Here is a 25,198-nt window from a genome sequence, read left to right as displayed (position 1 = left end):
TAAGAGCACCACCACAACACTGCAACACCAATGGCAAGAAACTGGAAGCAGCGGTCGCAGTGAGAGCCACGATCAGCGTGAGGCCTACCATCAAGGACAGCTACAGAAGCCTCCCTCCACGCTCCCACACCAGATATTACCCAGGAACCAGGAGACCAACGCTGCCCAACCCACGAGCCATACGTACGATGGAGACGACCCTTTTGGTAAGCTCTGGAAGGCATCTCTAGACTGACGCCTACGACTGGGGGAAATACATAAAGAGAGCCAGTGCCGAGTACCAGGGCCTTCCTGAGCTCAGATCAGAGGAAAGACTGCATAACTGCCAGCGCAGATACAGCAATCACCCTGCACAACCCATACCAGCACAGACAGTACCTGACTGCCACAACTATTCTGCAGCCTGTGCATGCCAGACCCGATATCACTGTGCAACCAGAGAAACAACATAGGGTACCAACACCTTCAAAACACAACGCACCTTACCACACTATGAACAGAGAGATATCATACAACTAACAGTGTGCCTCAGCTGTATATCTGCATGCTGCTTTGAACAAAGGTAAGGCAATTTTACTCTAAGGAATTCTCCCTACCATAAGCCTAACACCTCTGGCTGGGAACAATTCACCATATACTGCATCTCCTTGTGAGAAGAGGGTTCACACAGGCAGCCGGTCACACTAGATGGAGCTGAATACGGCTTGATACATGGCACAACACAATACTCCGAAGCAAAGGACAATACGATAATGGGAACAACAAAACTACCGCAGCTCCACTACAGACTGAGAACACAGCTGCAGACCTAAATATCAGGATTTCAGCAGCACTCCCACGCTTTATGAACACTATGGCCAGCAAAAGCAAACAAACAACCAGACCGAGGGGACAGCAGATTTTTTCAAAAGCAAAGCTTCATCAGCCAAAGCTACAAAACAACCCCCCTCAGATATGGAACAGGACTCGGACTCACCATGTACCAAAAAAGACATAATCAAATTAAAGTCACTACTGCTGTGCTTCAAAGATGAAATACAAAGCAAAATACAAAGTTCTCTCACGGAAGTCAGATCCGAAATTAATAGGCTAGATCAGAGTCCAACAATTGGAACAATTCCAGGACTCGGCCCAAGAATCCCTTTCCACCATGGAAACACAAATCCAGGATCTACGAACACTTTCAGGATGCTCACAAGGACCTAGTAAACCGCACGAGGAGAAACAACCTCTGCTTTCACGCTATACCCGAAACTGTGCAATTGGATACATTTTTGCCGAAATATTTTAAAAGCCTTCTACCCGACGTAGAGGAAATGTTTCTCCTGTTAGAGAGAGCCCACAGAGCACTATGAGCTAGACCGAAACCAAGCCTCTCGAGACGTTATTGTGAGATTTCACTACTTCCAGACCAAAGAGGCCATCCTGAATTCATCCAGGACAACTCCAACGTTGCTAGATTGAATTGCCCCAAAAGTGTTCACAGACCTGGCTTCCTCGTCACTACAAAGCGAAAAGACCTAAAACCACTGACAAAAAAACCCATTCCTTACAGATGGGGCTTCCCATTTACCAACAGAATGGACTTACATATACAATTAGCCATCCCAGTGATATGGAAGAAGCTCTCCAATATCTTCGTGGAGAGACCAGAAACCCAGAAGAGGGAGAAACAGAGACGCAAGGCCCACCTGACCATGAACAACCCACATGAAGCAATAAGGAACGACAGAGAAGTGACTAGTTAAACCCCCAGAATGCAGACAACCAAAAAAAAGCTTTTCAATCATATTAACAATGTACATGTTTATTCTTAGGAGGTTGCCCTAGCATTCATTAAAATCAGCGTTCACTTATTTCACAGAGTTAAAGTTTGATGGCTACGATATTTTAGTTTTACTTGTTCACCTAGTGTGCTGTACATGTATAGGCGTATGTGTATGTACAGTATATATACATACATGTATACATTTGTGGGTATATGTGTAAATGTATATGTATTAGTATGTGTGTGTGTGTGTGTAACCTGTACACCAAAACCAAGAACCCACAAGAAACAGATCACTGAAACAAGCACCATGCCATGATACCACCCCCCCCCCCCCCACTAGAGGCTTTCCTAGGGGGATGCAATTCTATTATCTCCCCTCTGGAAACCATAAGAGATCTCACAGTTAGTGAGACGTGAAACTTACAGTTAGTGAGACATGAAACTATTCTCTTATTCTATTTACTTCCTTTAATCAGCCTCAGCCCTTAGCCCCTTCCCACTTACTCTACCACAGTCCTATATTTTACTCACATTAATTTATTTACTTTTTCTTCCTTTCTCTCTTCAGGTTCCTCCAACTGCTACGGGGCCCAAGGGCAACATAAGCACAATAAAGATGGATCCCCGGATGCCCTCCAGCTCTCACCCTTTCAACCTAAAGGTATGCTCCCACATTGTCAATGGCCTACCACAAAAATGAACAATGGCCTTTTCTTACTATTTAAAACAACATATAGATGTTGTGATGCTTCAGGGAACACATTTCAGTAAGACATCCTCTCCTAAATACCTCTCTAAACACGTTCTCCAAATGTATTTGGCAAACTCACCCACTAAATCTAAGTTGGTTGCTATTTTATTGGTAGGGATGTCGCGGACTGTTCGCCGGCGAACTTGTTCGCGCGAACATCGGCTGTTCGCGTCCGCCGCAAGTTCGCGAACGTCGCGCGACGTTCGCCATTTTGGGTTCGCCTTACCTGGCGCTTTTTTTTGACCTCTCACCCCAGACCAGCAGATACATGGCAGCCAATCAGGAAGCTCTCCCTCCTGGACCACCCCCACACCCCCTGGACCACTCCCCTTCCATATATAAACTGAAGCCCTGCAGCGTTTTTTCATTCTGCCTGTGTGTGCTTGGAAGAGCTAGTGTAGGGAGAGAGCTGCTAGTGATTTCACTGATTTGAGGGACAGTTGATAGTAAGTTTGCTGGCTAGTAATCTACTTGATACTGCTCTGTATTGGAGGGACAGAAGTCTGCAGGGATTTGAGGGACATTTTAGGGTAGCTTTGCTGGCTAGTAATCTACCTTCTACTGCAGTGCTCTGTATGTAGCTGCCTGCTGTGGGCACTGATCTCTTCTGATCTCATCTGCTGACTGCTGTAATAACCCAATAGTCCTTGTAAGGACTGCTTTTATTTTCTTTTTTGTTGTTTTACTTTGCTACTTTAACAGCCAAGTGCTATTAGTCTAGCAGTGTTGGGGAGTGGGACTGGTGTGCTACTGTGCTGCTCCTAGTAGTTCAGCAGCACCAACCCGAGAATATTTTTTTTTTTTAATATACATATAATTTTTTTTTTATTTTACTTATCTTACTGTTCTTTAAGGTGTCCAGTGCTGTTTGCTGTTCTTCATAGTAGTGCACCAATAGTAGTGCACTTGCAGGCATTATTTGCCCAGTGGCCATCTAGCTGTGTGAGCTTGTTCACATTCTGTCTAAATATCAATAATAATACCGTCTCCAGAAACACCACCTGAGTGACGTTTTTCAAGCAGCAATAATATATTCCGTATCCACCACTGCTGTAGTGTATACGTTGACCTTGTAGGCATTATTTGCCCAGTGTGTTCTTCATTTTCAAACCACTGCCACTTAGCTGTGTGAGCTTGTTCACATTCTGTCTAAATATCAATAATAATACCGTCTCCAGAAACACCACCTGAGTGACGTTTTTCAAGCAGCAATAATATATTCCGTATCCACCACTGCTGTAGTGTATACGTTGACCTTGTAGGCATTATTTGCCCAGTGTGTTCTTCATTTTCAAACCACTGCCACTTAGCTGTGTGAGCTTGTTCACATTCTGTCTAAATATCAATAATAATACCGTCTCCAGAAACACCACCTGAGTGACGTTTTTCAAGCAGCAATAATATATTCCGTATCCACCACTGCTGTAGTGTATACGTTGACCTTGTAGGCATTATTTGCCCAGTGTGTTCTTCATTTTCAAACCACTGCCACTTAGCTGTGTGAGCTTGTTCACATTCTGTCTAAATATCAATAATAATACCGTCTCCAGAAACACCACCTGAGTGACGTTTTTCAAGCAGCAATAATATATTCCGTATCCACCACTGCTGTAGTGTATACGTTGACCTTGTAGGCATTATTTGCCCAGTGTGTTCTTCATTTTCAAACCACTGCCACTTAGCTGTGTGAGCTTGTTCACATTCTGTCTAAATATCAATAATAATACCGTCTCCAGAAACACCACCTGAGTGACGTTTTTCAAGCAGCAATAATATATTCCGTATCCACCACTGCTGTAGTGTATACGTTGACCTTGTAGGCATTATTTGCCCAGTGTGTTCTTCATTTTCAAACCACTGCCATCTAGCTGTGTGAGCTTGTTCACATTCTGTCTAAATATCAATAATAATACCGTCTCCAGAAACACCACCCGAGTGACGTTTTTCAGGCAGCAATAATATATTCCGTATCCACCACTGCTGTAGTGTATACGTTGACCTTGTAGGCATTATTTGCCCAGTGTGTTCTTCATTTTCAAACCACTGCCACTTAGCTGTGTGAGCTTGTTCACATTCTGTCTAAATATCAATAATAATACCGTCTCCAGAAACACCACCTGAGTGACGTTTTTCAGGCAGCAATAATATATTCCGTATCCACTGCTGTAGTAGTGTATACGTTGACCTTGTAGGCCTTGTTTGCCCAGTGTGTTCTTCTTCTTCTTCATTTTCAAACAACTCCCATCTAGCTCTGTGAGCTTGTTCACATTCTGTCTAAATATCAATAATAATACCGTCTCCAGAAACACCACCCGAGTGACGTTTTTCAGGCAGCAATAATATATTCCGTATCCACTGCTGTAGTAGTGTATACGTTGACCTTGTAGGCCTTGTTTGCCCAGTGTGTTCTTCTTCTTCTTCATTTTCAAACAACTCCCATCTAGCTCTGTGAGCTTGTTCACATTCTGTCTAAATATCAATAATAATACCGTCTCCAGAAACACCACCCGAGTGACGTTTTTCAGGCAGCAATAATATATTCCGTATCCACTGCTGTAGTAGTGTATACGTTGACCTTGTAGGCCTTGTTTGCCCAGTGTGTTCTTCTTCTTCTTCATTTTCAAACAACTCCCATCTAGCTCTGTGAGCTTGTTCACATTCTGTCTAAATATCAATAATAATACCGTCTCTAGAAACACCACCCGAGTGACGTTTTTCAGGCAGCAATAATATATTCCGTATCCACTGCTGTAGTAGTGTATACGTTGACCTTGTAGGCCTTGTTTGCCCAGTGTGTTCTTCTTCTTCTTCATTTTCAAACAACTCCCATCTAGCTCTGTGAACTTGTTCACATTCTGTCTAAATATCAATAATAATACCGTCTCCAGAAACACCACCCGAGTGACGTTTTTCAGGCAGCAATAATATATTCCGTATCCACTGCTGTAGTAGTGTATACGTTGACCTTGTAGGCCTTGTTTGCCCAGTGTGTTCTTCTTCATTTTCAAACAACTCCCATCTAGCTCTGTGAGCTTGTTCACATTCTGTCTAAATATCAATAATAATACCGTCTCCAGAAACACAACCTGAGTTGTTGTTGTTTTTGTTTTAAAAATAATGCCAGGCAAAGGCAGGCCGCCACGCAGAGGCACTAGGGGCCGTGCTGCTATGCTATCCTGTGGCCCTAGGAAATTGCCCAGTTTTAAAAAGGCAATGACCCTGAACTCCCAAAATGCTGAAGAGGTAGTTGACTGGCTTACACAGCACACCCCATCCTCTACCGTTTCTAACTTTACCACAACATCCTCATCCTCCACTGCTATGGGCACCCCACGTAACACTTCCTCCACCACCGGCGCCCCTTCTTCACTGGAGTCAGAGGAGTTATTTTCACATGAGTTTCTTGAACTGAGTGATGCGCAACCATTATTGGCAGAAGAAGATGAAGGAGATGAGGACGTTACACCAGATTTAATTCTGGCAGAGAACACAACAGAGATGGACATAATGAGTGATGACGAGGAGGTCCCCGCTGCTGCTTCCTTCTGTGAGCTGTTAGAAGAAATTGATGCATCTGAGGAGAATGATGATGAGGAGATTGATGTTTTGTGGGTGCCCAGTAGAAGAGAGCAAGAGGAGGATAGTTCAGATGGAGAGACGGAGAGTCAGAGAGGCAGGAGGAGAATAAGACTTAGAAGAAGCAGGGAGGACAGCTCGCAGGGAACAGTAGGGCAACAACATGTATCGGCACCTGTGGTCAGCCGGCCAACGCACCCGCCATTGCCGCCAACGCCGCCGACTTCTACTTTTACCCCCAGATTGCCAGCCTCAAAAAGGTCAGCAGTGTGGGATTTTTTTAATGTGTGTGCCTCTGACAAAAGCGTTGTAATTTGCAATGAGTGCAGTCAGAAACTGAGTCTTGGGAAGCCCAACAGCCACATAGGTACAACTTCTATGCGAAGGCACATGAACGGCAAGCACAAAGCACTTTGGGAGCAACACCTCAAAGGCAACAGGCAAACTAAAAGCCACCCTCCTTCTGGTCCAGCATCTTACTGCTCTACCTCTGCTGTCCTTGACCCGTCTGAACCACCCTCCACTCCGCCTTCCACCTTGACCACCAGTTCCCATTCCCAGTCATCTGCCCCCAGCCAAGTTTCTGTGAGGGCCATGTTTGAGCATAAGAAGCCAATGTCTGCGAGTCACCCCCTTGCCCGGCGTCTGACAGCTGGCTTGTCTGCACTCTTAGCCCGCCAGCTTTTACCATACCAGCTGGTGGACTCTGAGGCCTTCCGCAAATTTGTAGCAATTGGGACACCGCAGTGGAAGGTACCCAGCCGCAATTTTTTTTCAAAAAAGGGAATACCACACCTGTACCACCATGTGCAGAGCCAAGTCACCGCATCTATGTCACTTAGTGTTGGGCCAAAGGTCCATATGACTACTGACGCATGGTCCTCCAAGCATGGTCAGGGCAGGTATGTCACCTACACTGCCCACTGGGTGAACTTGGTCATGGCTGGGAAGCAGGAAATGTGTGGCTCAACAACGACAGTGGAGTTGGTGTCACCGCCACGGATTGCACGCGGTTCTGCCACCACCTCTACTCCTCCTTCGCTCTCTACCTCGTCTTCTTCCTCTTCTTCGTCCTCTGCTGCTGGGTCCTCCTCCTCCTCCACACCTGTGCACCCCCAGCTCCCCCTAGGCTATTCGACGTGCCAGGTACGCCGTTGTCATGCTGTCTTGGGGATGACGTGCCTGGAAAGCAAAAACCATACCGGATCTGTACTCCTGTCATCTCTGCAGTCACAGGCCGATCGGTGGCTGACCCCACACCAACTGAAGATCGGAAAAGTGGTGTGTGACAATGGAAGCAATCTGTTGGCAGCACTGAGACTGGGCAATTTAACACATGTGCCCTGCATGGCACATGTTCTGAATTTAATAGTACAACGTTTTGTCTCAAAGTACCCAGGATTCCAGGACGTTCTCAGGCAGTCCAGGAAGGTGTCGGCCCATTTCAGACGTTCCTATACAGCCATGGCACGCCTTGCTGACATTCAGCAGCGGTACAACATGCCAGTCAGGCGTTTGATTTGCGACAGCCAGACTCGCTGGAATTCAACGCTCCTCATGTTGGAACGTCTGCTGCAACAACAAAGAGCCGTCAACGAATACCTGTTTGAACTGGGTGGTAGGACTGGATCTGCAGAGCTGGGGATTTTTTTCCCCCGTTACTGGGTGCTTATGCGCGATGCCTGCAGGCTCATGCGCCCTTTTGAAGAGGTTACAAATATGGTCAGTCGCACCGAAGGCACCATCAGCGACCTAATACCCTTTGCTTTCTTCCTGGAGCGTGCCGTGCGACGAGTGACAGATGAGGCTGTAGACCAGCGTGACGAGGAGCAGGAAGCGCACGATTTCTGGTCGGAATCACCAGAACGAACCCAGGCACCTGCTGCAACGCAGGGAGAGGTGTCAGAAGTGGAGTCAGAGGAGGAAGGTGGCTTTGTGGAGGAGGAGGACCAACAGGAGCAGGCTTCCCAGGGGGCTGGTGGTGACCTTTTGGGGACCCCTGGTCTTGTACGTGGCTGGGGGAGGAGACCGTGGATGATGCAGTCCTTGATAACGAGGAAGCGGAGATGGATACCTCTGCATCCAACCTTGTGAGAATGGGGTCTTTCATGCTGTCATGCCTGTTGAAGGACCCCCGTATCAAGAGGCTTAAGGAGAAGGACCTGTACTGGGTCGCGACTCTACTAGACCCTCGGTACAAGCATAAAGTGGCAGAAATGTTACCAACATACCACAAGTCTGAAAGGATGCTGCATTTACAAACCAGCCTGCAAAACATGTTGTACAATGCTTTTAAGGGTGATGTCACTTCAGGAACTCATCAACATTCCAGGGGCAGAGGTGCCAGTAATCCTGCCACGAGCGCACCTGCAAGGACAAAGCACTTTGGCCACTCTGTAACGTCAGACATGCAAATGTTTTTCAGCCCAAGGCAGCGGCAGAACCCTTCGGGATCCACCCTCAAAGAACGCCTCGACCGGCAGGTAGCGGACTACCTGGCATTAACTGCAGATATCGACACTCTGAGGAGCGATGAACCCCTGGACTACTGGGTGCGCAGGCTTGATCTGTGGCCAGAGCTGTCACAATTTGCCATGAACCTCTTGTCTTGCCCCGCCTCAAGTGTCCTCTCAGAAAGGACCTTCAGTGCAGCAGGAGGGATTGTAACTGAGAAGAGAACTCGCCTAGGTCACAAAAGTGTGGATTACCTGACCTTTATTAAAATGAATGAGGGGTGGATCTCGGAGGGTTACTGCACGCCGGAAGACTTGTTCTGAGTTTCTGATTCTGACTCCCCATGCAGCTGTCCTTCTCTGCACGTCTCATGACTCCACATACAGCTGTCCTTTAGCGTCCTCCTCCCTCCACCACCGTTACAAACTAGGGTGCAAACCCTACTGGTTTAATTTGAATCCAGGTAAATCCTGAGTTTTTCTGGCCTCTGTGCTTCAGTGGCTGCGACCAAAAAAAACAGAATATTTTCAGCATTTATATGGCATATTTTTTCTGGCCTCTGTGCTTCAGTGGCTGCGACCAAAAAAAACAGAATATTTTCAGCATTTATATGGCATATTTTTTCTGGCCTCTGTGCTTCAGTGGCTGTGACAAAAAAATGAATATTTTCAGCATTTATATGGCATATTTTTTCTGGCCTCTGTGCTTCAGTGGCTGCGACTAAAAAAAACAGAATATTTTCAGCATTTATATGGCATATTTTTCCTGGCCTCTGTGCTTCAGTGGCTGCGACCAAAAAAATTGAATATTTTCAGCATTTATATGGCATATTTTTTCTGGCCTCTGTGCTTCAGTGGCTGCGACCAAAAAAATTGAATATTTTCAGCATTTATATGGCATATTTTTTCTGGCCTCTGTGCTTCAGTGGCTGCGACAAAAAAAAACAGAATATTTTCAGCATTTATATGGCATATTTTTCCTGGCCTCTGTGCTTCAGTGGCTGCGACCAAAAAAATTGAATATTTTCAGCATTTATATGGCATATTTTTTCTGGCCTCTGTGCTTCAGTGGCTGCGACAAAAAAAAATTAATATTGTTTGCATTTATATGGCATATTTTTCCTGGCCTCTGTGCTTCAGTGGCTGCGACCAAAAAAATTGAATATTTTCAGCATTTATATGGCATATTTTTTCTGGCCTCTGTGCTTCAGTGGCTGCGACTAAAAAAAACAGAATATTTTCAGCATTTATATGGCATATTTTTCCTGGCCTCTGTGCTTCAGTGGCTGCGACCAAAAAATTGAATATTTTCAGCATTTATATGGCATATTTTTTCTGGCCTCTGTGCTTCAGTGGCTGCGACTAAAAAAAACAGAATATTTTCAGCATTTATATGGCATATTTTTTCTGGCCTCTGTGCTTCAGTGTCTGCGACAAAAAAATGTTATATTGTTAGCATTTATATGGCATATTTTTCCTGGCCTCTGTGCTGCAGTGGCTGCGACAAAAAAAAATTAATATTGTTTGCATTTATATGGCATATTTTTTCTGGCCTCTGTGCTGCAGTGGCTGCGACAAAAAAAAATTAATATTGTTTGCATTTATATGGCATATTTTTTCTGGCCTCTGTGCTGCAGTGGCTGCGACAAAAAAAAATTAATATTGTTTGCATTTATATGGCATATTTTTTCTGGCCTCTGTGCTGCAGTGGCTGCCACAAAAAAAAATTTATATTTTCAGCATTTATATGGCATATTGTTTCTGGACTTCTGGTTCAGTGGCTGCGACAAAAAAAACATAATTTTTCAGGAAAGTACACATGCCTAATTTTTCAGGGTTCTGCAACAGTGGCAAAATCGCATCTTTTATGGTCACCGCAGGTGATCAATAAAGTAGACCAAAACTGGGCCCACACTGCAGAATCAGTGTTTTTTGGTTCACTTCACTGTACATTGAATTACCTCTGCCTGGCCGTGCACGTGCACACAAGCACGGTGACTGCTAAACACACCACTACAGAAATATTGCCACCAACAGGACGAACATCCTGGAGGTGACAAGCAACTAGTAATTAAAAACTATTATTTGCTCACTTGACGGTATCATTCATTAAAGCTCTTTGCGTCTTTTTGCGTTGCAGTAAGCACCGCGTTTCGTGTTTGCGTGTGAACAGGCTGTAACTTTTACACGACTTGATTGGCATGTAGACGCCGGACGTTTTAAAGCATTTTATTACACAGGTTTAGAAATGTAGTGTGATTTCTGCCCTTTACAGCACAAAACGCAGCGCTGTGTCAACAATGGATTTTTTAGAAACATTTTTGCCCTTGATCCCCCTCTGGCATGGCACTGTCCAGGTCGTTGCACCCTTTAAACAACTTTAAAATCATTTTTCTGGCCAGAAATGTCTTTTCTAGCTTTTAAAATTCGCCTTCCCATTGAAGTCTATAGGGTTCGCGACGTTCGCGAACCGTTCGCATTTTTTGACGCAAGTTCGCGAATATGTTCGCGAACTTTTTTTCCGACGTTCGCTACATCCCTATTTATTGGTGAAACAAGTTAAATTTGAGCTTAAACAGAAACACATATACAACTGGGACTCTAAATATCTCTCCAAGCTACTAGTTGATGAAACATTGGTAGATACCTGGTCAATTGGGGCTCACCCACATTAATGAGGGAACCCCAGGAGATGCTGACCTCACCCATAGATAGAGCAGAAATAGAACAGGTCATCAAAGAATCTAAACCAGGAAAAGCACCAGGCCTGGATGGTTACACAACAAAAAATTATAAAAAGTGTTCAAAACACCTCATTCCCCACTTAAAAGACTAAAGGTGGCCATACACTATTAGATCCACTCGGTTGGCGATATCGGGTGAATCTGAACGATTGGATTACAATGTTGGAAATGGGCGCCGATGGTCGCAGGACTGCATCAACTAGCTGGATTTGTGCCAGGTTGACAAGCAGCAGACAACATCCGCAAAGCAATAGACTTAGTCCACTTAGTCCACTTAGCATCAAAAACAACCGCATCCTCTCTCCTTCTCTCCCTGGATACACAAAATGCATTCAATAGGTTCAATTTGAGATGCATGTTTGAAGTCCTAGAAAAGGTGAAACTCCCTGAACCATTTCTTCAGGGAATAAAACAGCTCTACGAAGCACCCTCAGCTCGAGTGTGCACCATGGGCCTCCAATCAGACCACATTTAAATTAAAGGTGGAATGCGGCAAGGGTGTCCTATGTCCCCTGTAATATTTGCTTTATCGCTAGAACCTTTAGCCTATGCAATGTGATAAAATCCCAATATCAAAGGCTTTCAACTAGGAGATAAAGAATACAAGATCAACCTCTTCACCTTAAATCACACCACCACATCTATTACAATGACTAGAATGCTTTCAACACATCTCAGGCTACAAGATCAATCCAACAAAATCACACGCACTCCCCCTGAAAATGTCTGATTTGGAATTAAAATTATTACAACTCAATTTTGATCATAACTGCGAAACTAACTCCCTAACATACCTGGGAGTCCATCTCATACCCACATACGACAGTTTATACAGGGCTAACGACCCAAAACTAATAGATTTGGCTACCTGGCATACATACCATCTCTCCTGGTTTGGCAGAATAGCAGCGGTCAAGATGACATTACAACCGCGCCTTCTATACCTATTTAGGACGCTACCAATACACTATTCTGAAAAAACGGGCCTCATCCCTCCAGAAGGCTATATCCAACTTTGTCTGGGGAGGCAACCGGCCACGTATTAAAGCAGCAATTATGACCAAACCTAAATCACTGGGAGGCCTAGGGGGACCCCATGTGTATTGGTGTATTGGTATTACCTAGCAAGCAGACTGGAAGCTATGGTTAGCACACACACACAATCTGGAGAACCATGGAAAGAGATTAAAATTACTTTGCAGCCCCCTTATGACTAGCTCTTCTGGATATCCAAGAAGGCCAGAAACCCCCCCCCAGATCTTCTACCTCACAACATGCGCTAGAATTAAGGGACATAATAGCACTCAAAATTACTCAGAGTACAAAGTACAACCACCTCCAGACATATAACCATCTTAAACAACAAAGACTTCCCACCAGGATGCACCCCATCAGACTTCAGACCATGGATAACGGCAAATATGCTCACTTTTTTCTAGCTGACAGAAAGGTTATACCATTTCAACAATGCAAAGAGGAACACGATATCCCAAACAAACAATTCTTTCGCTACTTACAAACCAGGCACTATGTGGAATCCCAAATCACTACCCAGACAAATCCACCTCTTACATACTTTGAAACTATATGCCATAGACAATTTTATCCTAACCACCTAATCTTACTACTATACTCTCACCTAACGACAAACACCACGACTATTACCAAATGGGAAGAGGATCTTGACATCAACATATCAGAAAAGACCTGAAAAAACGGCTAGGAAAACGTCTGTATGTGCAGTCTAGTGAACGAGCCTACAAAATCATATTTCTGTGGTACTACACTCCCTCTCGCATCAGCAAACCCAGTGGCAATCCAAATCTCTCATCCTGCTTAAGAGGCTTTGGGGAAAGGGGATCTTTATTGTACACATTGTGGACTTGTAAAGTAGCCCCGAAAGACAGTAGCAACCCTGCTCTCCAAGGTCCTACATTGCACCATACAAGCAACCCCTCACACATTTCTCTTAGGTATGAAAATAAGAGCCATACACTTAAATCAGTCTCTCCAGCCACTCACATTCTTACAGCAGCAAGATCTTTATTAGCAGCACACTGGAAACAACCACGAATACCAGGATTACAGACACTGATTACAAAAGTGAACTGGATCAGAGCAATGGAATCGACCAGGGATCATCTCCTGGAAAGGAGCTACGAGGGAGAGCTGGAGTGGCTTCTGTGGACCCATCACCTGGAAAAACATGCAGCTGGGAGCCAATAACTTACTTTAAGGTGGCCACTATAAAAAGCACATTTCTTTTAGAATTCAGAATGGAACCTGTGTCTGAACACTTCTTCCCCAATCTGTTCTTCCTTTCCACCTGTTTGACAAAATAGTTAAACTGTGGTGCAATATGAGGCCTATGGGTCCAATGCTCTATCCTAATTGTCTCAATGACTCACTGTACAAAACTATGAAACTGTGACTACTACCAATTTATTAGTATTACTAGTTGTTTACGACAAAACTCAACAGGCAGACGGCACTTCTGGGATAAGGTTTATTGGGGTTACTGCTGTTGAAAACCTAACGCGTTTCGGGAGTATATCCCTTAGTCATAGGCTATGACTAAGGGATATACTCCCGAAACGCGTTAGGTTTTCAACAGCAGTAACCCCAATAAACCTTATCCCAGAAGTGCCGTCTGCCTGTTGAGTTTCGTCGAATTCACAGTGGTGACACTGTTGACAGAGCACCTGGATTAAGGGAAGAGCGGTGAGCTGTAGCGGTCTTTTTTGTGCTGTACTTACTAGTTGTTTAACCTACTATCTTTGAAAATCAATAAAAATGTTCAATTGAAAAAAAAAAAACTAGCTCAGGACAGTCCAACCCTTACCTCCTGCAATAGCCCCTGTGACCTTTACTGCTGCCTTGCCCATGTGGCCTCTGCCACTCTTTAACTTGACTGTCTCAATAACTAGAATTGTTTTCAGTATAAAAAAAAAATGTTTTTGGGTGGACAGTCCTTTCAACAAACAATGTTAAACGAATAAATCCATAATGAAAAACAGCTCAATTAATATTTGCGCAATTAATATGTCAAGAGAATATATAACAAATTGCCATGGAATGAGGATGAGGTAGCTGAACTACTGCATGAACTCTTAACCAAATCACTCTGTGATTTGTCAGAAATTTGACATATTATTTTAAAGCGCTGCCTTTTCAACATGAATCATTTTCATCAGCTCATATGTTTATGTAGATCATTGGGAAATGTCATTTGAATTACAATCATACAGACATGCGATGACCAAATTGTCTTAGTAATGGTTTGTAATTGCTACTTCTGAATTGCTTAGCATAATGAAGAGGACTTGACATTCAATTCTGCCATTTATTATAATTCAGACACCTTTGGTGCACTCTTTTTCTTGAATGTCTGCCTCATTATATTGTGAAAAAAATTAAAAAGGAATATTAAGTATGTGTCTGACATGGGAACCATATTACTCTCTGAGAGCCATGTCCATTCTAGGGCAATCCTTTCAAACTGGTTTCATAATTGAAACTAAAAAAAATATAAAGCTGGCAGTTTAAGCTACAGCCACACTTGAGGAAAGGTGGCAATACACTATAATATCCGCTCTTTTCCCCCCAATATGTTCATCAATGGCAGAGTGATATCAGGTTAATCCAATCGTTCAGTTCTAGGGCAAACGGTCTGATTATAATGAAGGAAATGGGCGCCGACAGGATGAGGACAGCATCAACTAGCCAATGAGGTCCTTGATCACAAAAAAAAAAAAAAATCAAGACCTGTCGGAAGCCCCCATACACAGGCAGATAAGATGCCGAATTTGTCTAAAGGACTGATATCTGCCCTTGTATGGCCACCTTATACCTGAAACTCTTTTGTTGGTTGCACTCCAGACTCGGACTCCTAAAACAGTGTTGCAAGATAGCTGATTCAAAGACCAGTTGGACTGGGCCGGTGGAACACCGGGAAAGATCCCAGTAGGCACCAGCTATCGTGGGCCCTGCTGGCCCAGAAAGGATCACCAAAGCCAGCAGCTCCTGTACTTCCTGACCTCCCCTGCTGGTGATCACGTGAAGAAATGATGTGTAGGTTTGCGTTGGCGAGGGGGGAAGGAGAAAGAGGGAGTTTTGATCTGCGGTGGGGGATTTGCAGCGGCGGAGGGGTCCAGTAGAATTTTCAGCTGGACTGGGGGCCTGGGGGGGGGATACAGCTGGATACATGCAGTAACGGAACTTGGTGGGGGCGGGCCCTGGTGCGGCCGTGCAGCCAGGCCCACCCTCGTCTGCGTGATTTTTCTCTGCGGCTGCAGCCGACTCCAGCCGGCTGCAGCACGCAATCTTCCGGGGGGCCCTGCGGGGGTCCGGGCCCTGGCCCATTTGCACCCCCTGCTCCCCCGGTAGTTACGACCCTGGATGCATGTAGTTTGTACCCACGATTTTACATGAAGTGCCATTCTCTCCTGCACATCCGACATGTTGCATGGCAATGTGTCGCACAACGGCACACCATGTAGTTCAGCCCTTAAGGTCAAAAAGTTTTTGCAGTGTTTAAAAAAAAAATGTAACTGACAAAATGTGGAAGAAATTAAATGCTCATCAGTATTTCAATTACTGCCAGGGAGATTTGGAAAGCTTTCCAGCTGTGCCTCCAAATGAAACAGTAATTCCCTAATTAATTGCGCTTTTCCTGCTCATTCAGCAAACTAAAGATTTACTTTCTTGTGGGAAAGATTTAACTTTCTTTAGATCTGGTATCTATACAATATAAGAAAGGTGTGGCATTACTCACATTAAAGTCACATGCTCTGTATGTGATAAATCCCATATATACATACATTTCTATTGCAGTAAAACGCAAGTGTTGGTACAACCTGTAAGCTGATGGGATAAATGGAATCAATACTTTCCTGACCACCAAAGACTGTCTGCTTACTGCTGCAACTGGCACCTCTAAGCTCCAATTTGGCATGGACATTCAACAAGCACTCACTGTGCCTCTAGTAATTATTTTGGCCATGATCCGATCCTGGCCAGATTCAGTGAAGGAAAACAAATAAAATTGTTGCGGTGTTATTGTGGCCTTGTGTTTGGGACAATTGCCCTGCTGCTATATAATCTTTCTCCCAAGATTCCGGTTTGTACCATAATGAAGCAGGAATCCCTGTATTTTCTGCTACCTTTTTATTTTTCCCTATTCCAGAAACCTGTTATCCAGAATTACGAGAAGGGCATCTCCTATTGACCCAATTTTAACCAAATAACCAAATTGAGGTTCAACGTTGATAAATGCAAGGTTATGCACTTTGGCAAAAATAATATAAATGCAAGTTATACACTAAATGGCAATGTGTTGGGAGTTTCCTTAAATGAGAAGGATCTAGGGGTCTTTGTAGATAACACGTTGTCTAATTCTGGGCAGTGTCATTCTGTGACTACTAAAGCAAATAAAGTTCTGTCTTGCATAAAAAAGGGCATTAACTCAAGGGATGAAAACATAATTATGCCTCTTTATAGGTCCCTGGTAAGGCCTCATCTGGAGTATGCAGTTCAGTTTTGGACTCCAGTCCTTAAGAGGGATATAAATGAGCTGGAGAGAGTGCAGAGACTAAGTGCAACTAAATTGGTTAGAGGGACGGAAGACTTAAATTATGAGGGTAGACTGTCAAGGTTGGGGTTGTTTTCTCTGGAAAAAAGGCGCTTGCGAGGGGACATGATTACACTTTACAAGTACATTAGAGGACATTATAGACAAATGGCAGGGGACCTTTTTACCCATAAAGTGGATCACCGTACCAGAGGCCACCCCTTTAGACTAGAAGAAAAGAACTTTCATTTGAAGCAACGTAGAGGGTTCTTCACAGTCAGGACAGTGAGGTTGTGGAATGCACTGCCGGGTGATGTTGTGATGGCTGATTCAGTTAATGCCTTTAAGAATGGCTTGGATGATTTTTTCGACAGACATAATATCAAAGGCTATTGTGATACTAAACTCTATAGTTAGTATAGGTATGGGTATATAGAATTTTAATTAAAAGTAGGGAGGGGTGTGTGTATGGATGCTGGGTTTTCATTTGGAGGGGTTGAACTTGATGGACTTTGTCTTTTTTCAACCCAATTTAACTATGTAACTATGTAACTAATATTTAAAATTGATGTTCTTTTTCTTTCTAATACTAAAAAAGTAGCTTGTATTTGGTACCAATCTAAGATACAGTTAAGGGCTCAAACTAACCAGGGTTTTTTTCTGTGCTCCCCTGTGTTCCAGTTGAATGTGTTCAACTGCAGGGGAAAGATCCCTTATCCAGAAAACCCCAGAATCTGCGACATAATGCAGCACCAGGCCCAGACTAGCAATCTGTAAATTTTGCCAAATGATGAAGGTGCTTCTATAGGATGCCATAGACAGTTGTCTCTGTGTACTTGAAATGCCAAGGCCTCATTTGATTTTCAAATGAAGAACTCTGCATATCTATGGTAAGGTGGCACAAATTATGTTGTTTCTCAAAATTAAACATGTGAAAGCAATGGAGGAGTTTGCAACAACAAAAAAAGTGTTATATACAGTAGATACTCGAGTATAAGCCGAGTTTTTCAGCACCCAAAATTTGCTGAAAAACTCTACCTCGGCTTATACTCGAGTCAGTACGCGAAAGGCTGCACTTCAGGAGCTCCTCCGTGGCCCCTGCACCCCTGATGGGGCCCCGCATCCATGGGGTTGGCAAGACTGCACTGATCCAGCACTTCCTAAATAACAGTTTTGAGGAGAGATACCGGCACACAGTAGAGGAAATGCTCTGCCTGAACCCTGAGCCCGGGAGCTCCAGTTGCACTTCCAGATCCTGGACACCAGCGGCAGCTACTCCATCCCGAACCTCGGCCCATCAACGAACAACTCACTCTGCTCACCGTCCTGTAATTGCCGGTTCTCTCTGTATGCTGCGATCTCTGACACCACGCAGCAGCTAGCAATGGGTGCAATATACAGTAGCACCGACCGGAAATAGCGACACATGTGATAAGGTTCCTACAGGCACAAGATCAGCCACTCCCCTCCTGCAGCCCCTGTAAGCCCGAATATGTCTAGTGAATATGTAGCGGTGTTAGACGACAACCTCCAGCCATCTCCAGCCAGTCTAAAGCTGCTGTCACTTCTCTATATAATACACGGGAGGCCGTAGATTTGTAACATCAGCGTATTTAATTAAAGGAATGCTCATTCAGGTACCTCCACTGCTCCACTATGGCATCTCCAGTCCCATTAGTGTTAGGACCACTGGATGCCCACTGCTTGGGTATCCATTGGAATGATTACATAGGCGGGACATTTTTGAACAAACTGCACACAGTCTGGATCAGGAGCCTGTGTTCTGCTGAATATGTCCTAAAATGCATTTCTCACCCTAGGCTTATACTCGAGTCAATACGTTTTCCCAGTTTTTGTAGGGAAAATTAGGTACCTCGGCTTGTACTCGGTTCGGCTTATACTCGAGGATATACGGTAGTTGCATTATGGAAAAATGTTTTGTGGTCATATAAGACTAAGAATTTGAAAGTATAGAATTTGAGACTATTCGTGGCACAACCCTAACACTTCTGAGCTGGCACCGTATACTTACAGCATGGTGGTATTTCACTGTAACCATTGCAGAAAAATCTATCTATTCCCTTATTCACTTGTCATCTCCATTCCACAATATTTATTTTTGTGCATTATGTAACTCTGAATTACCGCCAAGGTAACACTTTAACTACTGGCAATCAAGCAGAGACACTATATAATTTGATGTGACTGGAAATTGTTATGAAGTGCAGAGCCCAATATTTTATGCACTTTTAAGAACTATAAAGCTTGTAACCTTCTCTTATGTAGATTTGGGGCTGGTTGCTTTGTCAGCCTCTTCACTGTAAAATTGTGTTCTGGTTCATGGTTATAATTGTACTTTGGATCGAGTCCATCCATATAGCTGCATCCACAGCAGACTTTTAGGGGGCCCATTTACTTAGCTCGAGTGAAGGAATAGAGGAAAAAAAACTTCGAATTTCGAATGTTTTTTTTCAACCATCGAATGGGCTACTTCGACTACGACTTCGACTTCAAACTAAAAATTGTTCGACTATTCGACCATTCGATAGTCGAAGTACTGTCTCTTTAAAAAAAAAACTTCGACCCCCTAGTTCGCCACCTAAAACCTACCGAAGTCAATGTTAGCCTATGGGGAAGGTCCCCATAGGCTTTCTAAGTATTTTTTGGTCTAAGAAAAATCGTTCGATAGATGGATTAAAATCCTTAGTTCGACCGAACGAATTGCGATAAATCCTTCGACTTCGATATTCGAAGTCGAAGGATTTCAATTCGGCAGTCGAATATCGAGAGTTAATTAACCCTCGATATTCGATCTTAAGTAAATTTGCCCCTTAGTGTTTAACACTGGCAGAGAGTGTCTGTGTATACTGTCTCCTTGCATGCACTTCCAAAACCCTGTCTAACCTATTATATGCACTTGGAAATTGAAAAGTCTGTTGGAATTTATATATGACTGTCAGTGACGTATCAGAAAAATAAACAAAGTTTCATTTTTTTAAGAAGTGGTATTTCCGATTTCTTATGTTCGGGGTCTGAGACAAGAAATTCCCATTACATGCTAATAAAAAAAACTAATTGCAAAATTGTGTATATTGTTTCTGTTTGCAACATACTATACATTAATTAAGGTTAGATGACCCTTTAAAGCTTATACATCTACTGTATAGATGATGCTATCTTTACTTCAAAGCAACAACATTCTCTTAATACCTGTTTTTTCTCAACAAGTGTTTGGTTCTTAGAATTCTACATTTCTTCCCTGCAGGAACTGAAAAAGGATACCAAAAAAGATCAAAATAGTAAACCTCCAGACAGGCCTACCCAGGGAATTTCCAATGGGAATGCCATGCTCTCAAGTGAAGCTGTTATCAGAAGTGCTGGCAGAGGTAATTTATACAGTTTCTTAAGATACCGTAGATCGTACTTAGGTATGTAGAAATATGTGTTTTGTTTTTTTTTTCATGATTTCACTTAGCATTTGTTATATTAATTATAGTATGGGGGATTGCTGACATGGCTCTATCCAGCATAGCAGTTTTCTCATTGGTACCATTTTTAAATGCCTATTTATTCCCACCCTACCAGTGATTGAAAGTGCACTATTCCATCAGGGACTGGTGCACATGATTGTACAGTTTTATAATCTCTGTAAAGCTCTGCAGAATATATTGGCGTATACAGTAACTATGTCGTTTTTGCCCTTCATTATTACTTTTAGCCAATAACAATTTGAAGTTTACATAGTAAGTTTTGGACTGGGATGCCAGGGGAGGGAAGACATAGGCCTATTCTTCACTCTACTTTTCATCCTCTCCTTGTTATTTTTCCTTCTTTCCTCACTCAACCTTTTTTATTGTCCTAGTCTCTTTTATTTACTTACTAAAATGTATCACTCCTTCTTTTTCTCCCATACATGAGGAGTAAAAGGGCCCACTGACATCTGTGCCCACTGCGAGTTTTCCTATAGTACGGGTGAGCCAGCCCGACACTGTACTACAAAGTTATAAAAGTTGCAATTTTTATAAGGTATAGTAGCCCTTCAAAACCAGTCATATAATTCATTGTAAACATGGGATCAGTAACAGCTGATTGGTTGTCAGTAACTAGACCTGATGCCATTTTTCACCTCTGAATCCTTTGTATAGGCCTTTGGCTTTATAGGCCCTTTGCCTTCTACAGTCCTTGGGTCTTGGCCATTGCCTCCAGAATTTCTAGATCACAACTCTGGTCCACTTGGAGCGGAAAGCCATTCATCCTGATTCTGTGCCTTAATCAAAGTGGAAATTCTGACATTTTTCGTACTAAGCTGGACAGTTGGCAAGCATGCCTCGATCTACCTATCCCCTTCAGCTTAAACCTTAAACCACATTGTTCCATTGAAGGGGACCCATCACCCAAAAAAATTATTCATAATCCTATTTTATCACATCAGTCAAGCAAAATGAACTTTAATTACATTATATAAATTATTTGAATCTTGTTCCCTCCAGTCTGGGAATTCCTAATTATAGCAAGCAGGCAGGAGCCATTTTGTGGACAATGTTATTAAGACAAGCCTTGTATCATCTCAGAATCTTGTTTGTGCACCAGAATGGGGGACCTGATGTCCATCCTCATGCCTGGGTACACAATTAAATGGTGAAGAGAACGGGGGTATGTGGGGAAAGAAGCGATTTCTAGGAAGTGCTAAATGGAAAGTGAAAGTAATTGTCTGCCCCGCCTCTACGCCCAGGGCATAGAGGAGGGGCAAACAATGTTTGATTGACAGCTGAGATGTTTAAATGAGCTTACAACAGCTATGAATGCTTTAATAAAAATTAGAAATTGGATTTCATGTTTAATTTGAAAAGGACTTTTTACAGAATACAGATTTCTGTGTCCGGGTGACAAGTCCACCTTAATGCATAATGTAGCTATAAAATATTGACCGTTTTAATAAACTCTAAAAAATATTTTTGGTTGCATTTTTGTTTACTACAGATTTCTCTAATATCTGGAAAAAAAACATTCCCACTAACAACCAATGGCTGTAGTATATCTCTCAAATAATATTCATCCAGTAAGCCAGGATGCTTGTTAGCAGTTATCAGGCTGTGCAGATCTGTAAATAACTTGACCCCATTGCCATATAAAGTATATTGTCTGCTAACGCCAGAGCATTTAGTTTGCATTAAAGGGCAGTTGGATGCAAACTGAGCTCTGGCTTGCATTATGGCAACAACTGCTTAATAATGACATTTACATGCTAGTGAGGCAGGTTAAAATGCTTACCGTATATACTCGCGTATAAGCCGAGGTACCTAATTTTACCTATGAAAACCAGAAAAACTTATTGACTCGCGTATAAGCCTAGACACAACTCAGAAAAGTCTCAGAAATATCAAACAGTCAGTTTAATGTTAAAAATCAAGCCATGATGCTTAAAACATTAATTCATCGTACAATGATAAAAAAAAAACCTCTGGTAGATGAAATAGATATATTAAGAAGACAGCTGCCTTACCGGTAAATTTGCTCCAATGGGAGGGGAGAGTCAGGAAGCTGCTCCCTGTAGTAGGCGCTGATCGCCTTCAAAGGCTGCCCAGAGTTGTTAGTGGGTGGGAGGGGAAGCTGCTCTCTGCTGCTGGGCCCCTTCAAAGTTTAAGCGATCGCTGGGGTAGGGGCAGCCCGGAGATGCTGGCAGGCAGAAGGGGAGAGCCGGGGATACTGCTTCCTGCAGCCGGCGCCGGAGTTGTCACGTCGCTGAGCTGATGACGTCAGCGTGCACACACACACCTTGCGCTGTTGCTCTTTCTTCGCGGCTGGGAGGGGGATCATGTGGGATTCATCTCTACATCTCTACAAATTTAACTTTGATCCTAGCAACCAGATTGCTGAAATAGCAAACCGAAGAACTACTAAATAAAAAGCTAAATATCCCAAAAACCACAAATGATAAAAAATGAAAACCAATTGCAAATGGTCTTATATCACTCTCTACATCATACTAAAACTTAATTCAAAGGTGAACAACCCCTTTTAACAATTATCTGAAATACAATAATAAGTGAAATTATCATCCTAGAGCTGGATCGTGTGCTAATGTAGAAAATCTGCTCTACCGCAATATACAGCATAGTATCTCTTTTTCAGTGCAGACTGAGATTGCTGCTTTGCAACTTCATTTTGGAAACAAAATTTCTGGAAATCAACCCACAACTTCCATTTTACTGAATCTATCACCGCCCCACCACACACATGTAGGGGGTTATTTATCAAAGTCCAAATTGAATTCAATATTTTCTGCTACACACTCTGATCAAATCTGATTGGGTTTTTTGCGCTTATTTATCATTACATTTTCCTGAAAATTTGCTTTGTGCGAAAAAAAAAAAATTCACGATTTTTTTCAGATTTTTTCTGATTTTCAAGATTTTTTCGGATTTTGCACCTGTAAACTAAGATTTTTTCCCGAAAACTCAGAAAACTTTGGGGTATTGCACAAAACTCAGCGCACATCAAAAAATCATGGGGCTTCTCCCATTGACTTATATGCAACCTCGACAGGTCTGAGATGTCGGATTTTCTGATTCGGACTTCTCCATCCTCTGGGTTTAATAAATTCCGAAAAATAAGCGATTTTTAAAAGTCACAAATTGTTCATGATTTTTGCATTCGGAGTTTAGTAAATAACCCCCATAGTCCAAAGATAAACTTCATAAACATAAATGGTGATTATGTGTAGGATTATCAAGGGATTAGGCATATGGAGGCACCAAAATAAGATTAGCAGTTACAGGGTTTCATGGCTGACACTTTCTTTATGTCTGATAATAGCCCAAAGAGAATGTTGACCCTAGAAAACCATATATTTGAAAAGTACACATTCAGCATTTCTACAAATTTCTGGCCTCAAAGCTTGTAGTTTACAACATCTTTGGGGTCATGTACAAATGGTTACTTACCTGAGTGCAGAAGACACAGAAGAGCCACAGGTAACTATAGAGGGTCTTTATGCAGAACAAGGCCAGAAGGCACTAACAATGCAACCCTCCTGCTACAACATCAGATATGTGTCTAACAGTGGCATAACTTTGTCATGTTAACAGTCCCTCTGCCCATGCCTGATTATATATATAAAAGGTAGGAGATTATATATATATAGATATATATATAGATATATATATATATATATATATATATATATATATATATTAAAGGTAGGAGAGGGGCCGGGGAGGGGGCACTACAGAACAGCAGACCCCATGATCCGGGCCTATAGATAGTTATACCATTGGTGTCTATTGTTATATAAGATAACACCCCAGCGCTTCAGCTGTGTATGTTTAGGAGAATGAGCGGGGATTAAAGGAAGGTTATAAAAGGCAACCCCCAGCCTCCCAAACTGACCTCACATCTAAATTTGCAGTGAAAACCTTGCAAAATGTATATTAGCACATAATCAATATTAGTGTGCAGACAAGTTCCTAAAGCTCCCAATATCCAGACTAGTATATAAAAAAAACCTGAATGGAAATTATATATTCAGTGTATGGGGAATATGATCAAATCAATAGAAAGCAGCAATTCAAAAACTGTACTCCCTCTAGCATTAAGTGCATGCCATCAGTAGGATCTACAATGTAACAAGACACAAAGCAGACATATTTCAGCTTAATGAGTTTATTTAAAGTCTATGTAAAGCAAAGCACAGCACCCACTCACAGCAATAATGAGAGCCTGGCTTCTACACTTTCATTTGCTCACTGACATCAGTTGGTATCTGACCTCCTGGCCTCTTTCAGAGCTATCCAATTTCTTCCACGTTAAAATGCTATTTTATACACCATGCAAAAAGGGACACACCAGGTTTATTTTTACAAAGATGTATTTGTACCGTTGAAGTAATAAGAGGTAAATTCTCTAACTCCTACTAAGGTGTTATAGACTCATTTTAGGCCAATTGGACATACTGTAGCAATACTGTTAGTGGAAAATACTCACTAGGAACATTTTTCAGTCCGATAAGTGCCGGTGCCACTCACTGGTGTCTCATGTTGTCCATTTAAATAGTAGGAGCTTTTTTTGGATAATATATGCTGGAGAAATAGGGTTGCCACCTGGCCGGTATTTTATCAGCCTGACCTGTAAAAATGATGGTTGATCCCAATGTTATTAATAGGGAAAAAAGATAAATATATAGGAAGAGAGTAGAGTAGAATAACGTAGAATGGAGAGTAGAATAATGAAACGCTTTGTTTAACTTCTGGCTGGCCAAAACTTTACTTCTACATCCTTTTTACTTTTCTTTTGTTTTGAGTCCATGGTACAGGGGGTGTGGACTGGAACTAGTTC

The 25,198-nt window shown here is 42.7% G+C and overlaps 1 protein-coding gene across 7 annotated transcripts in view; it reads left to right on the top strand.

Moving 5' to 3' along the window:
• Positions 1-25,198, top strand: part of sh3kbp1.S (SH3-domain kinase binding protein 1 S homeolog) — a 203,439-nt gene that overhangs the window by 86,604 nt on the left and 91,637 nt on the right. For 4 of the 7 annotated variants that reach the window (XM_041583613.1, XM_041583616.1, XM_041583612.1 and 1 more), the window contains exons 3-4: positions 2,340-2,432; positions 20,130-20,250. In XM_041583613.1, coding sequence (XP_041439547.1) covers positions 2,340-2,432; positions 20,130-20,250 — 214 coding nt within the window. The remainder of the gene's footprint in view (positions 1-2,339; positions 2,433-20,129; positions 20,251-25,198) is intronic. The other 3 variants (XM_041583615.1, XM_041583617.1, XM_041583614.1) reach the window with 1 other exon arrangement.

The sequence above is a fragment of the Xenopus laevis genome, chromosome 2S, assembly GCF_017654675.1.
Source record: "Xenopus laevis strain J_2021 chromosome 2S, Xenopus_laevis_v10.1, whole genome shotgun sequence".
Taxonomy (NCBI): domain Eukaryota; kingdom Metazoa; phylum Chordata; class Amphibia; order Anura; family Pipidae; genus Xenopus; species Xenopus laevis.
Note: the sequence above shows the minus strand (reverse complement) of the source record. Positions and strands in the feature narration are given on the sequence as shown.